The sequence below is a fragment of the Parasteatoda tepidariorum genome, chromosome 9, assembly GCF_982258835.1.
Source record: "Parasteatoda tepidariorum strain Cologne lab strain chromosome 9, Ptep-v5.0, whole genome shotgun sequence".
NCBI lineage: Eukaryota > Metazoa > Arthropoda > Arachnida > Araneae > Theridiidae > Parasteatoda > Parasteatoda tepidariorum.
Window position 1 is genome coordinate 75,756,417 of NC_141763.1, and position 19,920 is coordinate 75,776,336.

The 19,920-nt window shown below is 31.1% G+C and overlaps 1 protein-coding gene across 2 annotated transcripts in view; it reads right to left on the bottom strand.

Moving 5' to 3' along the window:
* Window positions 1–19,920, bottom strand: part of LOC107439347 (acetylcholine receptor subunit alpha-like) — a 222,399-nt gene that overhangs the window by 52,516 nt on the left and 149,963 nt on the right. For both annotated transcript variants that reach the window (XM_016051913.5, XM_043046031.3), the window contains exons 4-6: window positions 19,014–19,123; window positions 14,722–14,902; window positions 395–855 (exon numbers count right to left, since the gene is read on the bottom strand). In XM_016051913.5, coding sequence (XP_015907399.2) covers window positions 395–855; window positions 14,722–14,902; window positions 19,014–19,123 — 752 coding nt within the window. The remainder of the gene's footprint in view (window positions 1–394; window positions 856–14,721; window positions 14,903–19,013; window positions 19,124–19,920) is intronic.

A 19,920-nucleotide genomic window follows, 5' to 3' on the forward strand; every position in this document is an offset into this window, starting at 1 on the left:
ATTAGATTTTGCTGGAAGCCGACCAGGTGGCCAAGTGGGCAAGTGGGTAGCGTACCTGACTGCGGAGCCAAAGGTTGCGGGTTCGAATCCCACTCAGGGCATGAATGTTTCTTTCTCTCTCTGTGTGTTCTATGTCCTTTCTTCTGTGTGATTGTGTATGTGACCCTCCCTGTAAACGGGTTTGTGGTTGTGTGACGTGGGCAACGCTGCTTGGCCATAGGTGCTCACTGGCTAACGAGAAGAGAGTAGCAATTCTGGCATTTCTGAGGCCAATGGGAAATGAACCCAAGTGCCCGCCATTAATCAAAAAAAAGTTTTTACTGGAATTTAAAGAGCTCTCACTTTGTGTGCTGAATGCTCTTAAAAACAGCTTAAAAGTTGAATGATACTGTACCTGAAGTGGACGTTGAGGACGACCACGGTGACGCAGATGGAAAGGGTGACGAGTATCATGGTGAAGAGTAAGTACTTGCCAAGAAGAGGCACCACCAGGGAGGTGGGCGGTATGATCTCAGCCAACAACAGGAAAAAGACGGTGAGTGACAACAGGATCGAGATGGACAAAGAGACCTTCTCGCCCGAATCAGAGGGCAGATAGAATACGAGGACGGTCAGGAAGGATATGCCCATGCACGGAATAATGAGGTTGACCGTGTAGAATAAGGTCTTTCGGCGCATACTGATGTTGAAGGTGATGTCGATGTACGGCTCCTCGCAACACGTGTAGAACTTTTCGTTGCGGATGGCGGGAACGTCCAGTATGTCCCACTCGACGCTCAAGTAGAACTCGCTCAGGTCGATTCCAATGTCGACTCTGTTTGTTCCCTCCACTTCATCCTTGTGCCGTAAATCCACCTGTTACAAAGAAATGTAACATTTAAGAAAATCAACAATTGTATTCTATAATAAGTTTGAGGGCTTAGATTAAAAATAGCATATTCCAATAAACATCGATTCTTGACTTGAGAGTAAGACTAAGGTGACCACACTGTTAGAAATTTTTCGGTGTTGTTGTTGTTTCTCATCCCCACTGGTCTAGCGGAGCTAGACCAGGTCCATGAGTCCATTCACCCTCAGGAAGTCAAAAAACAAGACCGGGTCACGCAGAAAATCCTACTTTTTAAAGTCCACGCAGCCAAGGAGGTGGGCCGGGCTGGCTGCACTGGAGGAACGCTTGTTGCAGGTGGGATAGATCTTTCGCTGTTGTTCATACCTCATGCACTTTATGTGACCACTGATAAATCTAGTGAATGCGGTCTGATCGCCTCTATTACCGCTGAAGGTCAAAGCACGACCCGGCTTATCCCCAGAGTACCAGATATGTACTGGGGGAGTATTCCAGACTAGCTGGACACCTTGCTTTCTAATGGAGTGAATTTCCGAGGATGTGAGTGCCAAACTTTCCAGCAGAGGTTCATTTGTGCCAAGTTTAGCCAGCGAGTCAGCGATCTCATTCCCGTACAGACCAACGTGGGACGGAATCCACTGTAAATAAATATCCCGCTTCACGGAAAATTACTGAGAAGTTGTAAGATTGCCGTTCCAGCCCTATCTCCCACTCTTGGCCATGCACTCAAATATTGGATAGAGCTTCGGTTAAGGTGGTTAAATAACAATTTATTTAATTGTTATTTTGCCATATTCAAGCAAAACAGTCAAAGAAACATAAATAAGATGGTATTATAACTGTTGACTGTGAAAAAAATCGTTTATTAACTGATTTCACCTAATACGGTTAAACTACCAAAGTCTTATCTCCCCTCCTAATGAAGCTACTTAGTTCTTGCAGTTGGGTACATATTATAGCCGAGATGACTAATATGTCAATCTCATGACTGGCAGAATCGGGGTTCGAGTCCCAAGGTCGAAACTACTACATTTCCGCCACACCTTTCAAGAATGAAAAGTTTCTAGTACCTTTCAATCCCCAATTTGTGACTCTGGTCTATTTGAGTACGATACCCTCATTTACTCATAGATGGCAGCACTATAAAGCTGCTAAACTACTTCCAGTTAAATTTCTTTTTTATGGTTTTGAAACCATGCTAGTTGTAAATGATTTCAAAACCGTAAACATAAAAAATGTTCTTTGCAAGTAAACTTAATGGTTAATTGGATGAACAGACTGCTGCCGGTTTTTTTACCATAATTTTAAAACGAAAATTCTAACAGTGCAGACGGCCTCAAATCTTGAGTAGAGCTCCCGAATTTCAGAAGTTGTCCTCAAAAACTTTCAAATTATTTGAAGACAGAAAATGTTCGCAAATCTTAACATGTTCTCATATATCTTCGAAATATTATATGAAAATAACATACGACAGAATAAGTTTGAGGTCTTGATTCTGGTATTACGGTATGTCTAAGGTGACCAGATACCTCAAACTCTTGAGGTCTTGATTCTGGTATTACGGTATGTCTAAGGTGACCAGATACCTCAAACTCTTGAGGAAAGCCTTTGAATTGCAGTAGCTGTAATTTTATTATTCTAAAATTTGTAAGCAGTTGTGCTTCAAACTCCGAATGTTCAAACTCGGAATGAAACAGATAATGTACTTAAATCTTAACATGTGTTCACAAATGCCCTCGAATTTATCCAAAAACTTCTAATCTTTTTTAGAAACAGTAAATTAAAAGAAAAATTAGAAAAGCTCTTGTTTTTTTTTTTAAGACAATTTTCAATTTCAGTTAAAACAAAAGAAGAAAGAAAACTCTACGCTAAAATAAAAACTCTCTTCTCGCCTGAAAATAATTTCATCAAACAATTAACAAATTTTATTAATCATGCACTCATTTATTTCACATATCTTAAAATGCAGAATATCATAAAATATGTCAAAACTGCTTTTTAATGAAATCAAGTCAGACGAAAATGTTTCCAAACCTGTTATTATTTATCAATTAAAAAAATAAACCATTGTTGCACTTATATATTAATATTTTACATAAATATATAGGTGTTTTCGAATAGTAAAAGTTTTCGAAGACGCTCCCAACGCACATGGTTTAGATATCTGATCACTAGACAGCGGATGCTATGCACTAAAAAACGGACAAAATATGCATGCAAATATGCACTAAAATACTTGAATATATGCTCTTAAAATTAGAAATATGCATTTAAAATAGAAATTAAAAGTTCAACCTATTTAAATACAACTACTTACTTTTTCCAAAAAACACAGCTAAAGCATTTTTTTGTTAAAAGGAGGAAAATCAAAATATTTCTTACTTGAATCTACACATTTCTGAAGAAAAAGTAAATAGTAATGAATCTATAATTAAGAATAGTAAGAGCTTCCTTAACTCCTCGCTGAAACTTCGAATTATTCTACGGGATGTGATTGAGATAATGTGAAACAAACTAGCCAACTTTGCATTAGCTATAAAGAATTATATAGCTAAAAAGAATTATGAAAAATAAAAACAATTTTAGAATAACATTATATTTAGACTATTTAATTCTTTCTAATTGCTGCTTGATCCACGGCCCAAAGTAACTTCAGTAATAGTATTGCTTATTCCCGTGGCACGGATCACAGGTTAAAGTTCCATTGCCCTCGGGCTAACCGCAGAAGGTTTTCATGATTTTCAAAGCCTTATAATTCAATACTATAGAGTAAAGAAGACATCAGAAAAGATTGGGTAAGTAATATTGATACTTTTTGAATTGCTCCAAATCTTGATAGTCATCTATCAATTTACACAACCAGATCTATCGGGATTATATTTTATCAAGTTTACAACATTGTATTATTAGTTTTTTTTTAATGTTTTTCATTAAATAAAATCAAATTCCTTTGATGAATATAAATGTATGTTATTTTTTGAAATATTGTGTGTAATTACTTAAAAAAATAAATATTTTAATGATTTACGAATACTATATTTAAAGTTTTTATATTTTATTTTATATTTTAAGTTAAGTTTTTTTCTGCCTTCCTCTTACATTCTATTAATTAACGAAATGGTAGTTTGTTTATCACATGGAACTATTTTGCATTTTATATCAATTACATAATTGTGTCTCTTAAAAAATTTATTTTTTTAAAGAAAAATAAGATCTACTTTAATAACATAAATACAGATTTAAAAATATGTTTCAAGCAATCGTAAAATTATTGAGTATTTGGAATGTATCCAAAATAAAATATATTTTTCATCCGGATTAAACATTATTCTTTTCAATATTTTGCTTATTCAGCGTAGTTTCTAAAACTTGAAAGTGTTTTCAAAATCTGACAAAGTTTCTTTTAGATCAAAAATGAAAGTTAAAAGATTTTCATTCATGTTATAAACACTGGAGCTCTTTAAACGTCAAGTTAAATAAAATCTTCTAGAAAAATCTAGCTTTCCTTTTTTTTTGAAGAGTTAGCTTTTTTTCAGGAAGATAAAAAGTAGCTTTGATGTCTTTTTTTATTCACCTATATTTCTGTCATTTTATTTTACTATAAATCCATACATCGGAAAAAATAAGATTCTTTAATGATACTTAATACTACCCAGGCTTCAGTTCCCATTTATGACTTCTTAGCTCAAGATGAATATTTTAAAAATAATATTTTCTTTAAAGCTAATATTAATGTACGAACCGTGAATTTTTTTGTTAGAAAAATATTTATAGATATTTTTTTATAAAATGTTCAAAAAAGTTTGAGTAGTCATTAAAAGTAATATAAGAGAGATATTTAATACAGCTTTTATTTTCCAGTTAATTTGTTTTGAAAAAATGGAAGGAATAGTTTTTAATTTATACATAGTTGAATGCGCTTTCGAAAGCCCATCCCTATTATAAAATTAGGAAATCACATAGAAGATGTTATATAATCACTACCCTTAATTTATATCAGAATTATTCTCCGATAAAAAGCATATAAAATAGTTTTTCTAAATTAATATTTCAGCAAGGTAAAAAAAGCGGAACATTATCGAAATAAATCGAATTTTGGAACTAGAAAAATTAAATCATGATTGATTGCTTGAAAATAAAGCAGGAGTTGAAAGATTATTTATTATCCTGTTATCAAACTGGTATTTTTTAGGTCTTTCATCCCGGCTACCATTGAAGTAATTCATTTGATTTTGAGTGTGGAATTTTTTCCTTGCTTAAATACATAAATTTGCGTCCCTTAATATGTATAATCTTTTGACTTAATTTTTGAAAGTCTAAAATGATATATATTTGGAGTTAGAACCGTTATCTGTTGTTTATTATGTTCGCTTTCGACACCGATTCTGTTTTTTATTCGGATAAATTTTAATTTGAGACTCTCACTGTATTTTTATCTATGATAAGTTGTTAAAAACGTGTATTAAGAGTGGTAATTGCGGAACATATAGTTATGGTATTTTTTTGAGTAGGGAGAGCTTATAATTTTTTCCATCAGTATTTTTTCATACAATACGAGGGTTGCTATTTATATTTCTGGCCTAATAATGAAAAAACTAACATGCAGGATCGAAATTGGTTTTATTGTTTTTCAAAATATTGTCCATGATGATCAATACACTTTTGCACGCTTTTGAGCCAATTTTCAAAGCACTTTTACCAGTCCGATTGAGGTAACTCCAAAACATGCGTTTTGAATGCATCAACCGCTTCTTCGGGGGTCGAAAATCGTTGTCCACGTAATTTATTTTTGATGTGTGGGAATAAGAAGAAGTCATTGGGTGCCAAATCAGGGCTGTACGGCGGATGACCCATCAATTCGATCGTTCGCTCCGTCAGAAATGCCTTTGTTTGAGTCGATGTGTGAGAGCTCGCATTGTCATGATGAAGAATGATTCGCCTGTTCTTCTGCTTTTTTCGAATTTCTCCGATGACTTCTAGCAAACAAATGGCCGTGTAGCATTCATAATTGACCGTCCTGCGTTGCTCTAACGCCACTGTTGCCTCATGACCGTTAATGCCGAAGAAACAGGCAATCATTTGTTTCGATGTGCTTCTTCCTCGAACAACTTTTGTTGGTTTTCCCTCGTCTTGGAAGACCCATGCAGTTGATTGCTGTTTTGTTTCCGGCTAGATCCATGATTCGTAAGATCCATGATTGACCAGTGTAGATGTTATACACAGCCTTTGATTGACCTTGAACGTATTTTTCCAACATTTCCTTGCACTAATCGACACGAGCCTTTTTTTGAGCGTTTGTCAGATTATGCGGGATCCAACGCGAACAATTTTTTTTACGCTCAAATGCTCATGCAATATTTTATTGATGCTAGTCATACTAATGTCCAAAGACGCCTCTATCTCACGGTATGTCACATGACGATCTTGCTTTATCAGTTCACGCACAGTATCGATCTTTTCTGGCACAACAACGGATTTTGGACGACCTGCACGGGATTCGTCCTGGATCGAGCATCGACCACGATTAAATTCGTTATACCAATTTTTTACAGTGCTGTAGGATGGCGCTTTATCGCTGAATTAAGAATTGAGTTCATCGAAGCACTCTTGTCTTGACAATCCACGTCAAAAGTTATGAAAAATAATGGCACGAAAATGTTCACGATTCAATTCCATTTTTTGAAAGAGAAAAACTTTTCAATTTACTGTCAACAACAGAAATGAAGCTGTAATGGTAAATCGTCTGCTGAATTTATGCTTAAAAATATCAAACTTTCAATTAAAATCGTCTGCGGTCGCCTAGCAGCACTTACTGTTGCCAAGGCCATAAATATAAATAGCAACCCTCGTAAAGGCGTGGTAACACTCACTTGAAAATTCATGCTCTGTTATTCAAATAAATTGTCTACGCTTGTAAAATTAAAGGGATATTTGTACTAAATATTATGTCCCTTATTAAAAATATCGTCATAGTATCAAAATATCTTCAACATAGGATGATCTGCATCCAATAGGATTTGATTTATTTAACACGTTCTATGGGGGTCACTGGTGACCGGCACTGAGTTTGTTCATAGGACCACGGGGGTCACCGGCGACCGGCGAAGTCATGATAATTAGAAACACATAATTCGAGTAAATTTTTAATGCTTTTAATTTTTTTACATTATTATCGCTACTAAAATGGTTTAAAAAAAATTAATGCAATACATACGGAGAAAATCATTTTGACCAGACGGGCAAGCCATGTAAAATTAGCGTGGCATTCAACGTGTTAAATAACTGAGCATGCGTGATGCGTTAATTGTTACTTTTTTGAAGAATAAACTGATGAATGCAAATCGTAATGCGATATCATCTATTTGCATAAATGACTCGGTATATTTCATAAAGATAATATTTACACATGATTTTAGACAAAATTTTCGAAATTTAGTATATCATGAATTTAAAATTCTTGTTGTTGTAGCTTTCTAAAAAAACTTTACTTTTGCTTTTACTCTAATTATTTATAACGTTATGCCAGTTTTTGTGCAAGATGATAACACTAGATAGACAAGTGATTTTAAGTCTTTAAATGCCTTTATCTCAAAATAATATTTTTTTCCTATTTTACACCATCTTAAACACAATAACTCATATTATTTTTAAAATAAATGTCCACAGCTTTTCAAGGGTGTTTATGATTGTAGCACACATGTTTTAGAAGACAGACTGGGAGAAAAAAGTAGAATTTTGTTTTTTATGCCTATTTTTCGCAAAGACAAATACAAAAATTTGCTTTTTTAACTACATTGATCCCTAACTCAGTATGCGCACTTACTTTCAAGATAATATCTCAGAGCATAGTTGATAGCCTTCTGAATAAAATCCTCAAAGGAATTTTTGTTTTGGGTGAAATAATTTTTTTTTTGCATTGTTTAGCGTATATGCAAAAAAAAAGTCGTATTTTTTCCTGAAAATGACCATTTAAAAAATAAAATAAATTAATAATAATATTTTAAACACAATAAATCGTATAAACTATTTTTGAAAAATTTTATACTAATATTTAAAAAAAGTTGGCGAAACTAGTCGAATATCTTAAATTATTATTTTTTTTCGAAAAGATTTTAAAATTCGTCAGTTTTCTTACGTAGTTGACACGGATGCCATAAATTTATAATAGTGGTAGTAAATTTAAGTTATAGAAATTTAGAGTTTTAATATTCACTTTATCGGTTTGAGTTCTGAATACGGAAGCATCGCTTGTAATGCTATATCTGTAATATACCTAACCTGCCGGATATCATGTAATCTATTTGTAATAAGTCCGGGATTTTGTCTGTTCATGATTATGCTTAATGTTTAAATAAGTAAGGAAAATTAAACACGAAATTCCTCGTTCAGTTATTAAATTTTGGTTTAAAATTGAAAAGGCGCATTTTTGTTGTGCCTATGTTTGTAAACACTAATATCGATCTGTGTCCATTTTCGTAAGCGCGCGTTTTGACCTGTGTCCACTTACTTGAACATGCATATCGAGCTGTGTACATTTTATCAAACACTAATTTCGATCTGTATCCATTTTTGTCATTTCGACTTGTGTCCATTTTTGTAAACATGCATATCGAGCTGTGTACATTTTATAAAACACTAATTTCGATCTGTATCCATTTTTGTCATTTCGACTTGTGTCCATTTTCGTAAACATGAATACATTTACTGTGTACATTTTATTAAACACTATTTTCGATCTGTATCTATTTTTGTAGACAGTCATTTCGACTTGTGTCCATTTTCCTCAACATGAATATCGAGCTGTGTTTTATTAAGCACTAATTTCGATCTGTATCCATTTTTGTCATTTCGACTTGTGTCCATTTTCGTAAACATGAATATCGAGCTGTTATTACCGTAAACATGAATATCGAGCTGTGTACATTTTATTAAACACTAATTTCGATCTGTATCCATTTTTTTCAACACTTATTTTGGCTTGTGTCCATTTTTGTAAACATTAAAAAGGAGTTGTGTACATTTTATTAAACACTCATTTCGACCAGTGTAAATTTTCGTAAACATTTCGACTTGTGTCCATTTTCGCAAACATGATATTCGAACTTTGTTCATTTTTTAAACACTCATTTTGTGCAGTATCCATTTTCGCAAACACAATTTTCGGGCCATGTGCATATTTAAAAACCCATCGAGAGACATTTGTAACTTATATTGGGACGCAAGGGGCATTATAAACCTTCAATGACTGAACTGTATTTTGAATTCACTCATTCTTTTCACGCAGCTCATTCCTTTTTCTCAGTTGATTATAGTTAATTTTGTTATATTTTATCTGTTTTGCTCTGTTTCGTGAATCTAAGTAATGCTATTGATTGCTCGAATTGTATGGATCGATTTCCTAACTAAGGCATATGTAAAAAGAAAACCATTAATAATAACGAAGGAAGTATGCTACATCCATGAAAATTGTAGTATGCAGTATTGAAATATTTTTCATCAATAAAAATTGTAGTATGCAATATCAAAGTATGTTTCATCAATAAAAGTTGTAGTATGCAGTATGAAAGTATGTTTGATCAATAAAAGTTGTAGTATGCAGTATGAAAGTATGCTTCATCAATAGAAATTGTAGTATGCGGTATAAAAGTATGTTTTATCAATAAAACTGTAGTATACAGTATAAAAGCATGTTTCAATTATAAAGAACACTGAGAAAAAATTAGGAATAGGAAAAGGAAAAATAATAGTTAATTTTATTTATTAAACAAAATATTTAGCAACGCTTTTAGCTGTTAAAAACTTATTTCACAATTTGGTTATTACATCATATATTACATTTGCAATTACCTAAAAACTGTTTAAATATATTTTTAAACAGTAGATAGTTTCATTTATAACATAACTACACAAAAAGCACTTTTACACTGTCTTACGTATTGAATAAATATTTCCATGGGGATATTTCTCCCCTAGTAATTCGTTTATTCCCCCCCCCCCCTTAAAAATGAAGTACCTAAGGCTTTTTTTCTGTTCTAAATAGCTAAAACGATCGATATCTACTTTTTAAATAGAATTTTTTATTACTCAAAACCTCGTTTTGATCAAAATCCCATCGTTTAGGGTTTTTTACTTGCGTTGTAATTCATTTTTATGCTTTAGAATGCTCATGAAATATTTCGATCGTCTCAGACTCTCATGAAAGCAGAAAAAAAAAAAGTGGTTACGTGTTTTTCATTCATTTTAACGTTATAAAATTTGGCTGGAATTGCTGCGAATAAATTGTTTTCTTCAATATTTTACCAAAGGAAGCACATATGCATTATTTTGGTTTCATTACATTTAAGATCGTAAATTTAAAGGGAATGGTTCTTAATTCTTATATCTTATAATACCACGTAAGCTAAATAAATGGTTAACGTGAATTCTTGATGGGATTTAAAAACTTTAATGCTGTTACTGTGAATGATCGAAATTGGTGGTTGCTAACTTCCATCGGTGAATGCTGTCAATCACATAGCTTTGGTAAATGTCCGAAATATATTCTAGGTCATGTTAAGTACCACTGTCCGGTATACATTTGCCCGGTATGCCCTTCATCAATATTTTTTAGAGGTTCCGTGCCGCTGCTCGGTATGTCCTATATCAATGTTTTTAAAGGCCTAGTGCCACTGCCCAGTATGCATTCAGCCTGTACTCCGAATACTGATGCTTCTCCTAATCTATCCTCAGCAGCTTTTAAAATATCGAATAAATATAATAATATCAACGGATATTTTAAATCTGTTATATCAAATCGGATATAACAACGGCGGAAGAATCTCCGTCTAGTAAATAGTGATTAGTGCGCGTTAAATCTGTCTGGTCACAAAGTCCTCTATGTTCTCATAACAAAATATACCTCAAGGGGTACTAAAGTTTAGATTGATCGTAACGATTTGTGCAATGAATGGATATATGAAGGGATCCACACTATAAACGAGTGTGACTTATGTGACAAAAGTCGAATTCTTGGCCCTAGATGGCGCCACTGGAAAACAAGAACAATCGCACCCGTTGCCTTAATGGCCTACTTCAGGAAATAAAGAGGATTAAAAACATATTTGTAAAATTTTCCCTCCCCGTCTTCACCCATTCGAGAGTTGAGTTCGACAGAGAGGATTTGCTTATGGTATTTAAAAGCGAAGAAGAAACAAAAACGATATCAAATTCAGTTGAATCATTATAGAAGCCAACTAAAAACATTAAAATCTGTTTGATTGCTTGAGTAAACTGAACGAAATTGAAGCGTAACTATAATTTTTATGTCTTCAATTTACAAAATCAATAATTTATAAATTTTTAAATATAAATAAAAAAATTTAAAACTATTTTCTTCGGATTTTAAATTTAGTGCAAATATAATTCCGATAATCTAACAGATTTTTCATGTAACTATAATTAAAAGACATCAAAAGGGCTATTGAAATAAACTAATCACTCTAAATCTGTTTTATATGAAGCAAATCAAATTTAATTGTTTTTCAATCAGTGAAAGGTTGTGTTAGCTTTTAATTTATCTATCCTTTAAAATTTTTTTATCATTTCAATCATCCATCATTTAATATTATTTTATCATTTTAACTGTTGATTATTTATCGTTATTTCATAATTTCAATTATATATTATTTATTGTCATTTTATCCTTTCAATTATTTGTCATTTAACGCCATTTTATTATCTTAGTTATCTATCGTTCAAAGTTATTTCATCATTCATTATCTGCAGATTAATCGAAAGACGAATCTAAAATTAACTATTCTTTTTAAAAGGTTGTTTTTTTAAACTGTTTATGTCATCCTAAAACAAAACTGACATTCCATTTTGTTATTGCTCCGTACATAAAAAAAAAAACGGCTGAAAATTTTTAACATAAAAGAACTATTAAAGTATGCACTACAACAAGAAAAGAAAAAAAAGAAACAATTTTTAAATGATCGTGCGTTTTTTTGAAAAAGAAGTATATATAGGCTAGCTATTTTTACATCAATGGGCATATGTTTCACTCGAAATATTTTCTCCCTGAACTTTGAAATAATTTTCGTGGCAAATGTTCTCAGTACAGTTTCAAGTCATTTCTTTCCATACTAAATTGTGACATCGGATTATAAACATCTCATTTACTTTTACTGCAGGGAAATTGTATTGAAAGTATTTCAAACTGCTTTTCTGAATTCAATAGTGCATTGCAATATTTGGTACTGTTAGCTTAATGTAGAAACAGGGTTTTTCCGAAAACTTAAAGATATCATCTGTACTGTTTATGAATTTTTCATAGAATTACTTCTCTCATAACTCCTTGAAAATATGAAATTGTTTGAAAAAGAGTTCTATTTCATAGATAACATTAAGCTTCGACAATTGGGTACTTGCACGTCAAGAAGAAGACGATCACTGATACTCAGGCACGTGACCTATGGTTTCTGTGCCAGATGATCGCTCATAAGCAAAATGGCGTGTTTAAGTTGAGCTCCTCATAAGTTAGAATGCTAATTAACGAGAAGTTAATTAACATTCTTTCCTGAAGTTAATTAAATACAAAGGCGTATCGCACATCGAATTTGTTGAAATACAATTATTTCTCTTCAACGTCTGTTACTTTACTTGGATTTATTATTTGTCTATGTATTCTATTTTAACTATGTTATATTTTTGTTTTTGAACCAGACAATTTCGATGCATAATTAGTTTGCTTATGTTCTAAATGGATTCATGCTTGTCTTTGTGTTAAGTAAGAAATATATAGAGAAAGAATTGAAATCTTTGTGAAAGAATGTAGAATGTGTCACTTAAGAAAAATGATTCTTGACGGAATATAAAGAAAAATGATTCCGAGTAAGAAAAATGATTCTTACTCGGAATATAATGGAAAAAACAGTTGCAAGCATAAACAAATACCACGTTTCAACAACCAATTAGGATCGAGATACCCATACTACGTCACTTGCCACTTGCATTGCGTCATGAATTGGTCGAGAAATACTACAAAATTGCATTAAGTATTGCAGACAAGTATTTCAGCTATACTGAACCGGAGATAAATTATATATTTAACTTTTTCGATTATTTTAGAGGGAATAATATCACAATTAAAATTTGATTTAATCAAAACAATGAAAAAGATGAATTTTTAGAAAAAAATTAGTACGCTTTGTCCTTTGCTCCTTCCACTTTCCAACTCCCAAAGACAACTCCCAACTTCAAAGAATTGATAGTGCAAATTGATGTTACGTACGTGTAAACGATTATAACGAGATGACATATTTGCGAACTATACTGTTTTCGAAACGGAATTATCCAATTATGTTAGGAACGAAAATTTTACGTAATTTTTTTAAACCTTTTCATTATATTTCTTACATTGTCTACCAAAGTTTACTTTTCGCCGTGTTTTATTTACCTATTTATTGTAATTGACTCTTTTTTATATACTGGTTTACCTACGTATGTATAGTATTTGATACATTTTTATACTGATTCTTTTTGTACTGATCCATAATTAGACAGATTGTATACTTTTGAATAGTCTTTGACACATTTTTTACTAAGTTTTATCTAACGATGGATTGTATTTCAAAATTTCTTTACACTGTTTTGTCTACCGATGGATTGTATTTAGCACGTTTCTTTACACTGTTTTGTGTTTCAATGAATTGTATTATACACGTTTCTTTATATTGCTTTGTCTACTGGTTGATTGCATTTGAAAGCATCTTTACACTGTTTTGTTTACCGATGGACTGTATTTAACACGTTTCTTTACACTGTTTTGTATTTTAATGAATTGTATTATACACGTTTCTTTATATTGCTTTGTCTACTGGTTGATTACATTTGAAAGCATCTTTACACTGTTTTGTTTACCGATGGACTGTATTTAACACGTTTTCTTTTCACTGTTTTGTATACCAATGAGTTTCATTACACACAATATACGTAATATTGTATTGTTTTGTCTATTGGTTGATTACATTTGAAAGTTTCCTTACACTGTTTTGTTTACCGATGGACTGTTTTCAACACGTTTCTTTACACTGCTTTGTATACCAATGAGTTGTATTATGCACGTTTATTTATATTGTTTTGTCTATTTATTGATTGCATTTGAGAGTTTCTTTACAATGTTTTGATTACCGATGAACTGTATTTCGTTTTCTATTCACTGTTTTGTATACAAATAAGTTTCATTATACACAATATACGTTATATCGTTTTGTTTTGTCTACCGGTTGATTACATTTGAAAGTTTTTCTACAGTGTTTTGTTTATCGACGGGCTGTTTTTAACACTTTTCTTTACACTGTTTTATATACCAATGAGATGCATTATGCACGTTTCCTTATAATGTTTTGTCTATTTATTGATTGCAATTGAAAGTTCTTTACACTGTTTTGATTACCGATTGATTGTATTTAATACGTTTTATTTACACTGTTTTGTAGTTGTATTTGATTGTTTTGTCTACTGGTTGATCGTCCTTGAAAGTTTTTTTACACTCTTTTATTTGCCGATGGATTGTATTTAGCACATTTCGTTACACTGTTTTGTATTTTAATGAGTTGTATTATGTACGTTTCTTTATATTGCATTAGCTACTGGTTGATTGCATTTAAAAGTTACTTTACACTGTTTTTATTACCGATGGATTGCATTAAACACGTTTTTTTTCACTGTTTCGCATACCGATGATATGTATTATACAATTATCATCGCACTGTTTTCGATTCAGTTGGTTTCAATTGACACAGTATTTGACTCAGTTGGTTTCAAGTAGTAGGACTCTATAAACATGATGTCATTTTATTACTATATTGAGTATAGAATTAAGGAAGACTTACCTTGAAACCATCGTAGGTCCATGAGCCGAACTTCATGAGACACGTCTGCTCGTCGAATGGAAAGTATTCGACGTCTATTTCGCAGGAGCTCTTGTAGATAGCAGGAGGTTTCCATTGGATAGTTCCCCTACTGTCCAGTTGAGCTTTAGTCTCTAAAGTTACCTCGAAGTTCCCGTCCGCACTACACAGCAAAGAAATTTAGAGTTAATACCTATTACAAAATGTTATACTGAAATTATTTGTTAAAATTATATTTTCAGATGTGTGGCATACCTCTAATATTGAAGACACCTTTTGAAATTGATTGATTTTTGCCAATTTCAGCATGATTGATTTTCAAATTTTACATGGCTTTTGTATGGCCATATTCACATTTTCTTAAAGAGACATATTCGATTATAATTTTGATATCAATATTCATGATGTTTGGGGGAAGAACTGCCACCTCAAATATTAAGTTTAAATGACGATTTCTTGAGCCATTTCTATTTTGTAATGGATTTGACAGCTCTTTCAATATTTACCTGATTTAACTCAAAATGTAACAGCATCTATGTAGTTAATTGATGTAGTTTCTGTTCAACATAATGGATTTTTTTAAAATCGCATATTTTGTTTATTTATCGCATTTTTTGTTCATTATCGCAGCATGTTCGTAAAAACCACTTTCTTTTAATGCAAATTAAATGAGTCCACAAAAGACATTAATAATGCAAATGATGATAAATTTTAAAGTGATACAAAGTTGAAGAGGAGTATTAGGGGGACCGGAAAGTAATGTCGTTTCGGAGCGTTAAATATTTGTTAGTCTCAAAAACCAATCATTTTTTTCTATTCATTTCGATTTCTTTTCGATCCGACATTGAAAGGTTGTTGCTAACGAGGGTGAATACATTATCGATTGAAAATAAAATCTCGATAACAAATATGAAATGCACCGAAACGACATTACTTTCCGTTCCCCCTAATATTTGCTTTTTTTTCTCGAAGTTTTTTATAAAACGACCTTATTATCCACCAAATGTGCATGGTTTCTGTGTCTGATTTCGTAATTTAATATATCATCTGTATACTTATTTAGCATTTTTGTCATCCCTCAAGAGAAATTAAATGCTATGCCTATTTTATTAAATATTATTTTAGCAAGCGCGTATTTAAAGCTACCATTTTTTTTCAAATGAGCACTTCAAACTAATTTCATTTTCTTACTAGACTGTAAAAAATTTTGGTGTATATTTGACACTTTTTTGGTGTGAAATAAATTTTTATTCACAGAACTACGTTTATCGTGCAAAACATTATGTACGCATTTCCGACTATGTCTTCAAAAACTCATTTTCAAGCTATGTCTATTTTCTTTAGAACTTATTTTGAGCAATGTTAATTTTTTCTAACAATTTTCTTAGTTATGTCTATATTCTTTAGTACTAATTTTGAGTCATGGCATTTATTCAAATACGCATTTTAAGCTATGTCTATTTTTTAGAATGCATTTTGAGCTATGTTAATTTTTTAAAACAATATCTTCAGCACTGTCTATTTTCTTAAGAGCGTATTTTGAGCTACGACCATTTTTCAAACACGCATTTTTAAGCTATGTCTATTTTCCTTAGTACGCATTTTCAGTTATATTCATTTTTTTAAATACGCATTTTAAGCTAAGTCAATTTTTTTAAACATCAATGTTAAGCTATGTCTATTTTCTTTAGAATGAATTTAGAGCTACAGTAACGATTTTTTGGAATTACTGGTTTTAGAAATGTAATTCTTATTACCACACATTTAGTAAAAAAATTTTAAATAAGTAAATTTAACTGAATAAATAGTTTTTATGCTTTGCTCAGGTTTCATAATGAAAATGTACCAGATTTTACTGCAATTATCACATTTGTATATTGTATTGATATATTTCGCTTTAGCTATATGAATACAATATTAGAAAGCACTCTTTTTTGAGGATATAATCGTGTGAGCTGATGACAAAATTATATCTTTTCATTATTCCGTTTTAGGCTTTAAAAATGTTTTCAAAATTATTATTTTTAATTATTTTTCTTATCCTCTTTTCATAAATCTTTATTATATTTTTTTCATATTTTCTCAATATTTTTAACTTATGTATATACACATACATACATACGTTTTGAGAAGAAATAACAACCATCAGAATAGTATATCGCTTAAGTGATGCTGCGAGTAACTGTTATTATTTATTTAATGCCCACGGAATTTCTTATGTTGTAATTTAAATATATGTCTTAAAATATTTCTTGGTTTTTTTCTCTCTGAATAACGCCAGTTTTAATACTTGTAGGTAAGATCTTTTGCCAACAGGACCAATGTGAAAAATGTTATCGACTGTTACTACTTAAGGACATTATTTTTCAAGCTCCATTAACACAATATGGCTGTTTGAAGCATCACTTGAGTTTAAAACTACATCTGTATTTTCGTTTGAAAAGAGTAACTGCTTTATACTTGATGTCAATATATAAAATTTTAATATCCTTTTTCTCTAAATTTTCTTAAAACTAACTGAGTATCTTTTTTTCGTTCATCAATGAACTAAAATAAGGATTCAATGAATCGGGTCTTAAATAACATTTGAACATCATGAATACAAATGATAACAAAGTTAAAAAAGTTGACTCGGTGATTTTACATTGTTAGATTACAGAAAACACGTTTTTAACCGGAATAAAGTTTAACTACACTCAAGATCTTTCGGCCACGAAAAGGACGCCATAGATAGTGACCAATTCATGGTAGTAAAAATTTACCTCATTTGCTCAATTTTCACCATCACTTTTGCTCTCTGCATTACTTAATTTTTAATTATTTAATTCCTCTTAGTTTAACCCTTTAACGGGCCCTTTATTTCTAGTAAAGGTAAATTAAAGTATTTTTGAAATTGAAATTGTTTTAAGAACAGTAATTTATATAAAAAAGGAAAAACTCATTTAGTTTATAAAAATGCCATTTTTTTGGTGGTAAATATATTTAACATGACCTATTAAGAATTTACTGACTTTTATTTTTCTTTATTTATAAAATAAATTCGTTAAATGCTACAAACTTCAAAAGAAATTATGTATTTTATAACTTTTATACGTTTTTTAAAAGTGACAAATGGTTACCAATTTTACTCAAACTCACTTCAAGAAAGCTGAAGTTATTGAAAAATGGAAACCTAAATTAAAAGATGGTAAAACGTGGTGGTAAGTATACTTACCACGGCCTTCAAAAGGGTTAATAGAATATTAATTTTATAGGAACGCATTTTAAAAGTAAAACTATGAATAAACTAAACACATGGTTTTAGGTAATTTCGAAATACTAATTTGGTGATGTAGTCTCATACGGCATTCACGTTGATCTTTGATCGCTCGCGAAATAACAAACAAGAAAAAAAAACGATTAACGACAAGCATAAGCAAGAGTTTAGAAAGGAAATTTTTACCAAAAGTTTTCGTTGTTTTTTTCTATTAGCTAACATTTATCCCATATAATTGACGCTTTGCATATTGCTTTCATCTTTTCATAAGTAATTGTCCTTTCCGGGGACATTACATTATCAATTTTATAAATATTATATACTTTTTCTTAGCCCTGCCACAAAATATCCAGGTTAATTGGCACTTAATACTTACTTCCATTTTTTTCCTAATAGTTATCAATTTCATTGCATTTACATTAGGAACTGAATGAAAACGCGTTTCAATAGGTAATTCATCACTAAACAGTTTATCCCGGTGAATTGGCCCTTTATTCATAAATTCCGCTTTTTATTTATTTTTTCTCTCCGATGAATTTACAATATTAAGTTTTAATTTACATCAATAAACACGCTTTATTACGAAACTTATCTTTTTATATATAATTGATTTTTCAATCCTGTTACAAATTATACCTGTAAATTGGCACTTTAACCATAACTTCTACTTTTTTTAAAAAATATATTTTCCTCTTTCCGATGAATTCACACAATTAAGTTTTAAATTGCATCAATAACGCGTGCTTAAGAAACTTATCGTTAAATATTTTGAATTTTTTAAATCCTGTTACAAATTATCCCTGTGAATTGGCACTTTACCCACAACTTCAAAAATTTTTTAAAGGTTCTTTTACCGGTGTCTTTACATTGCATCATTCATATACATTATTAAATTAGATCGTGATTGATATTTTACATCGTTGATGATACGAGGATAAATATATTGTATATATTGATTTTTGGCGGTATAAACATATGGGTACCAATGATTTTGAAAAACGGATTGGTTGATATTTACTTGTTATAGAGGACGATGTCAGGCCTCCATATATGATCAGATGGTACATGGAGCATGTCCACCCCTCCGTATTCTCTCGGATCCCATGTCAGTTTGTAATCGTTCCAATACTAGAAAAAAGGATGATTGAGTGAATTATACCATTATATTGAAAGAGTTTACTTAAAAACAACAATTTTTCCATTAAACAAGTTAGTAAATTATATACTATTGTATAAATAAATTTTCAGCATTGTTAATGAAGCCATCTCCGTTGTTCTATTAGTGTTTATATAAATGAAAGCCTATTGTCTAGTTTCATTGATACGTTTCTTAGCAACGGTCAGGCAGTAGGTTAGTTAGGTTAAAGTCAATTAGCCCATTTCAGGCCAAGCATATAAATTTTATAAAATATGGTATTGTTTCCATTGCAATATGATTACTTTACATTCATTAAGCCGCAGAAAAAAATTCGTGAATAAAAAATTATATTTTATGTAAGAAATAAAATGCTGCGTATAGGCACCATTCACCAAATCAATAAACAAACCATTTAGGTGAACGCTTGTTTTTTTAATGAAATTTTTTTATTTATTTTTATTTACTGACTTATAACTTTAATCCATCATAAAAACATATGATATATCTCAAAAGATTTGAAAAACATATGATATATCTCATATAAATTTTCAAAACATTTCGTTTGTCAATAACCGTTTCAAGTAAAAAATTTTGAATAGTTTAAAATTTTCTCAACAGAGAGTGTTTATTCAAATTTAATTAATAATAATTTATGGATGTCTTCAGAATCCCTGAGAACAGCAGAAAAAAAAATTAGTGAAAATATACATCACAGTGTAAATAAAAAATATTTACTGAAATGGTACGTTTGCGAACCTGAAGCCAAAAATGGAATTTTTCATTTTTT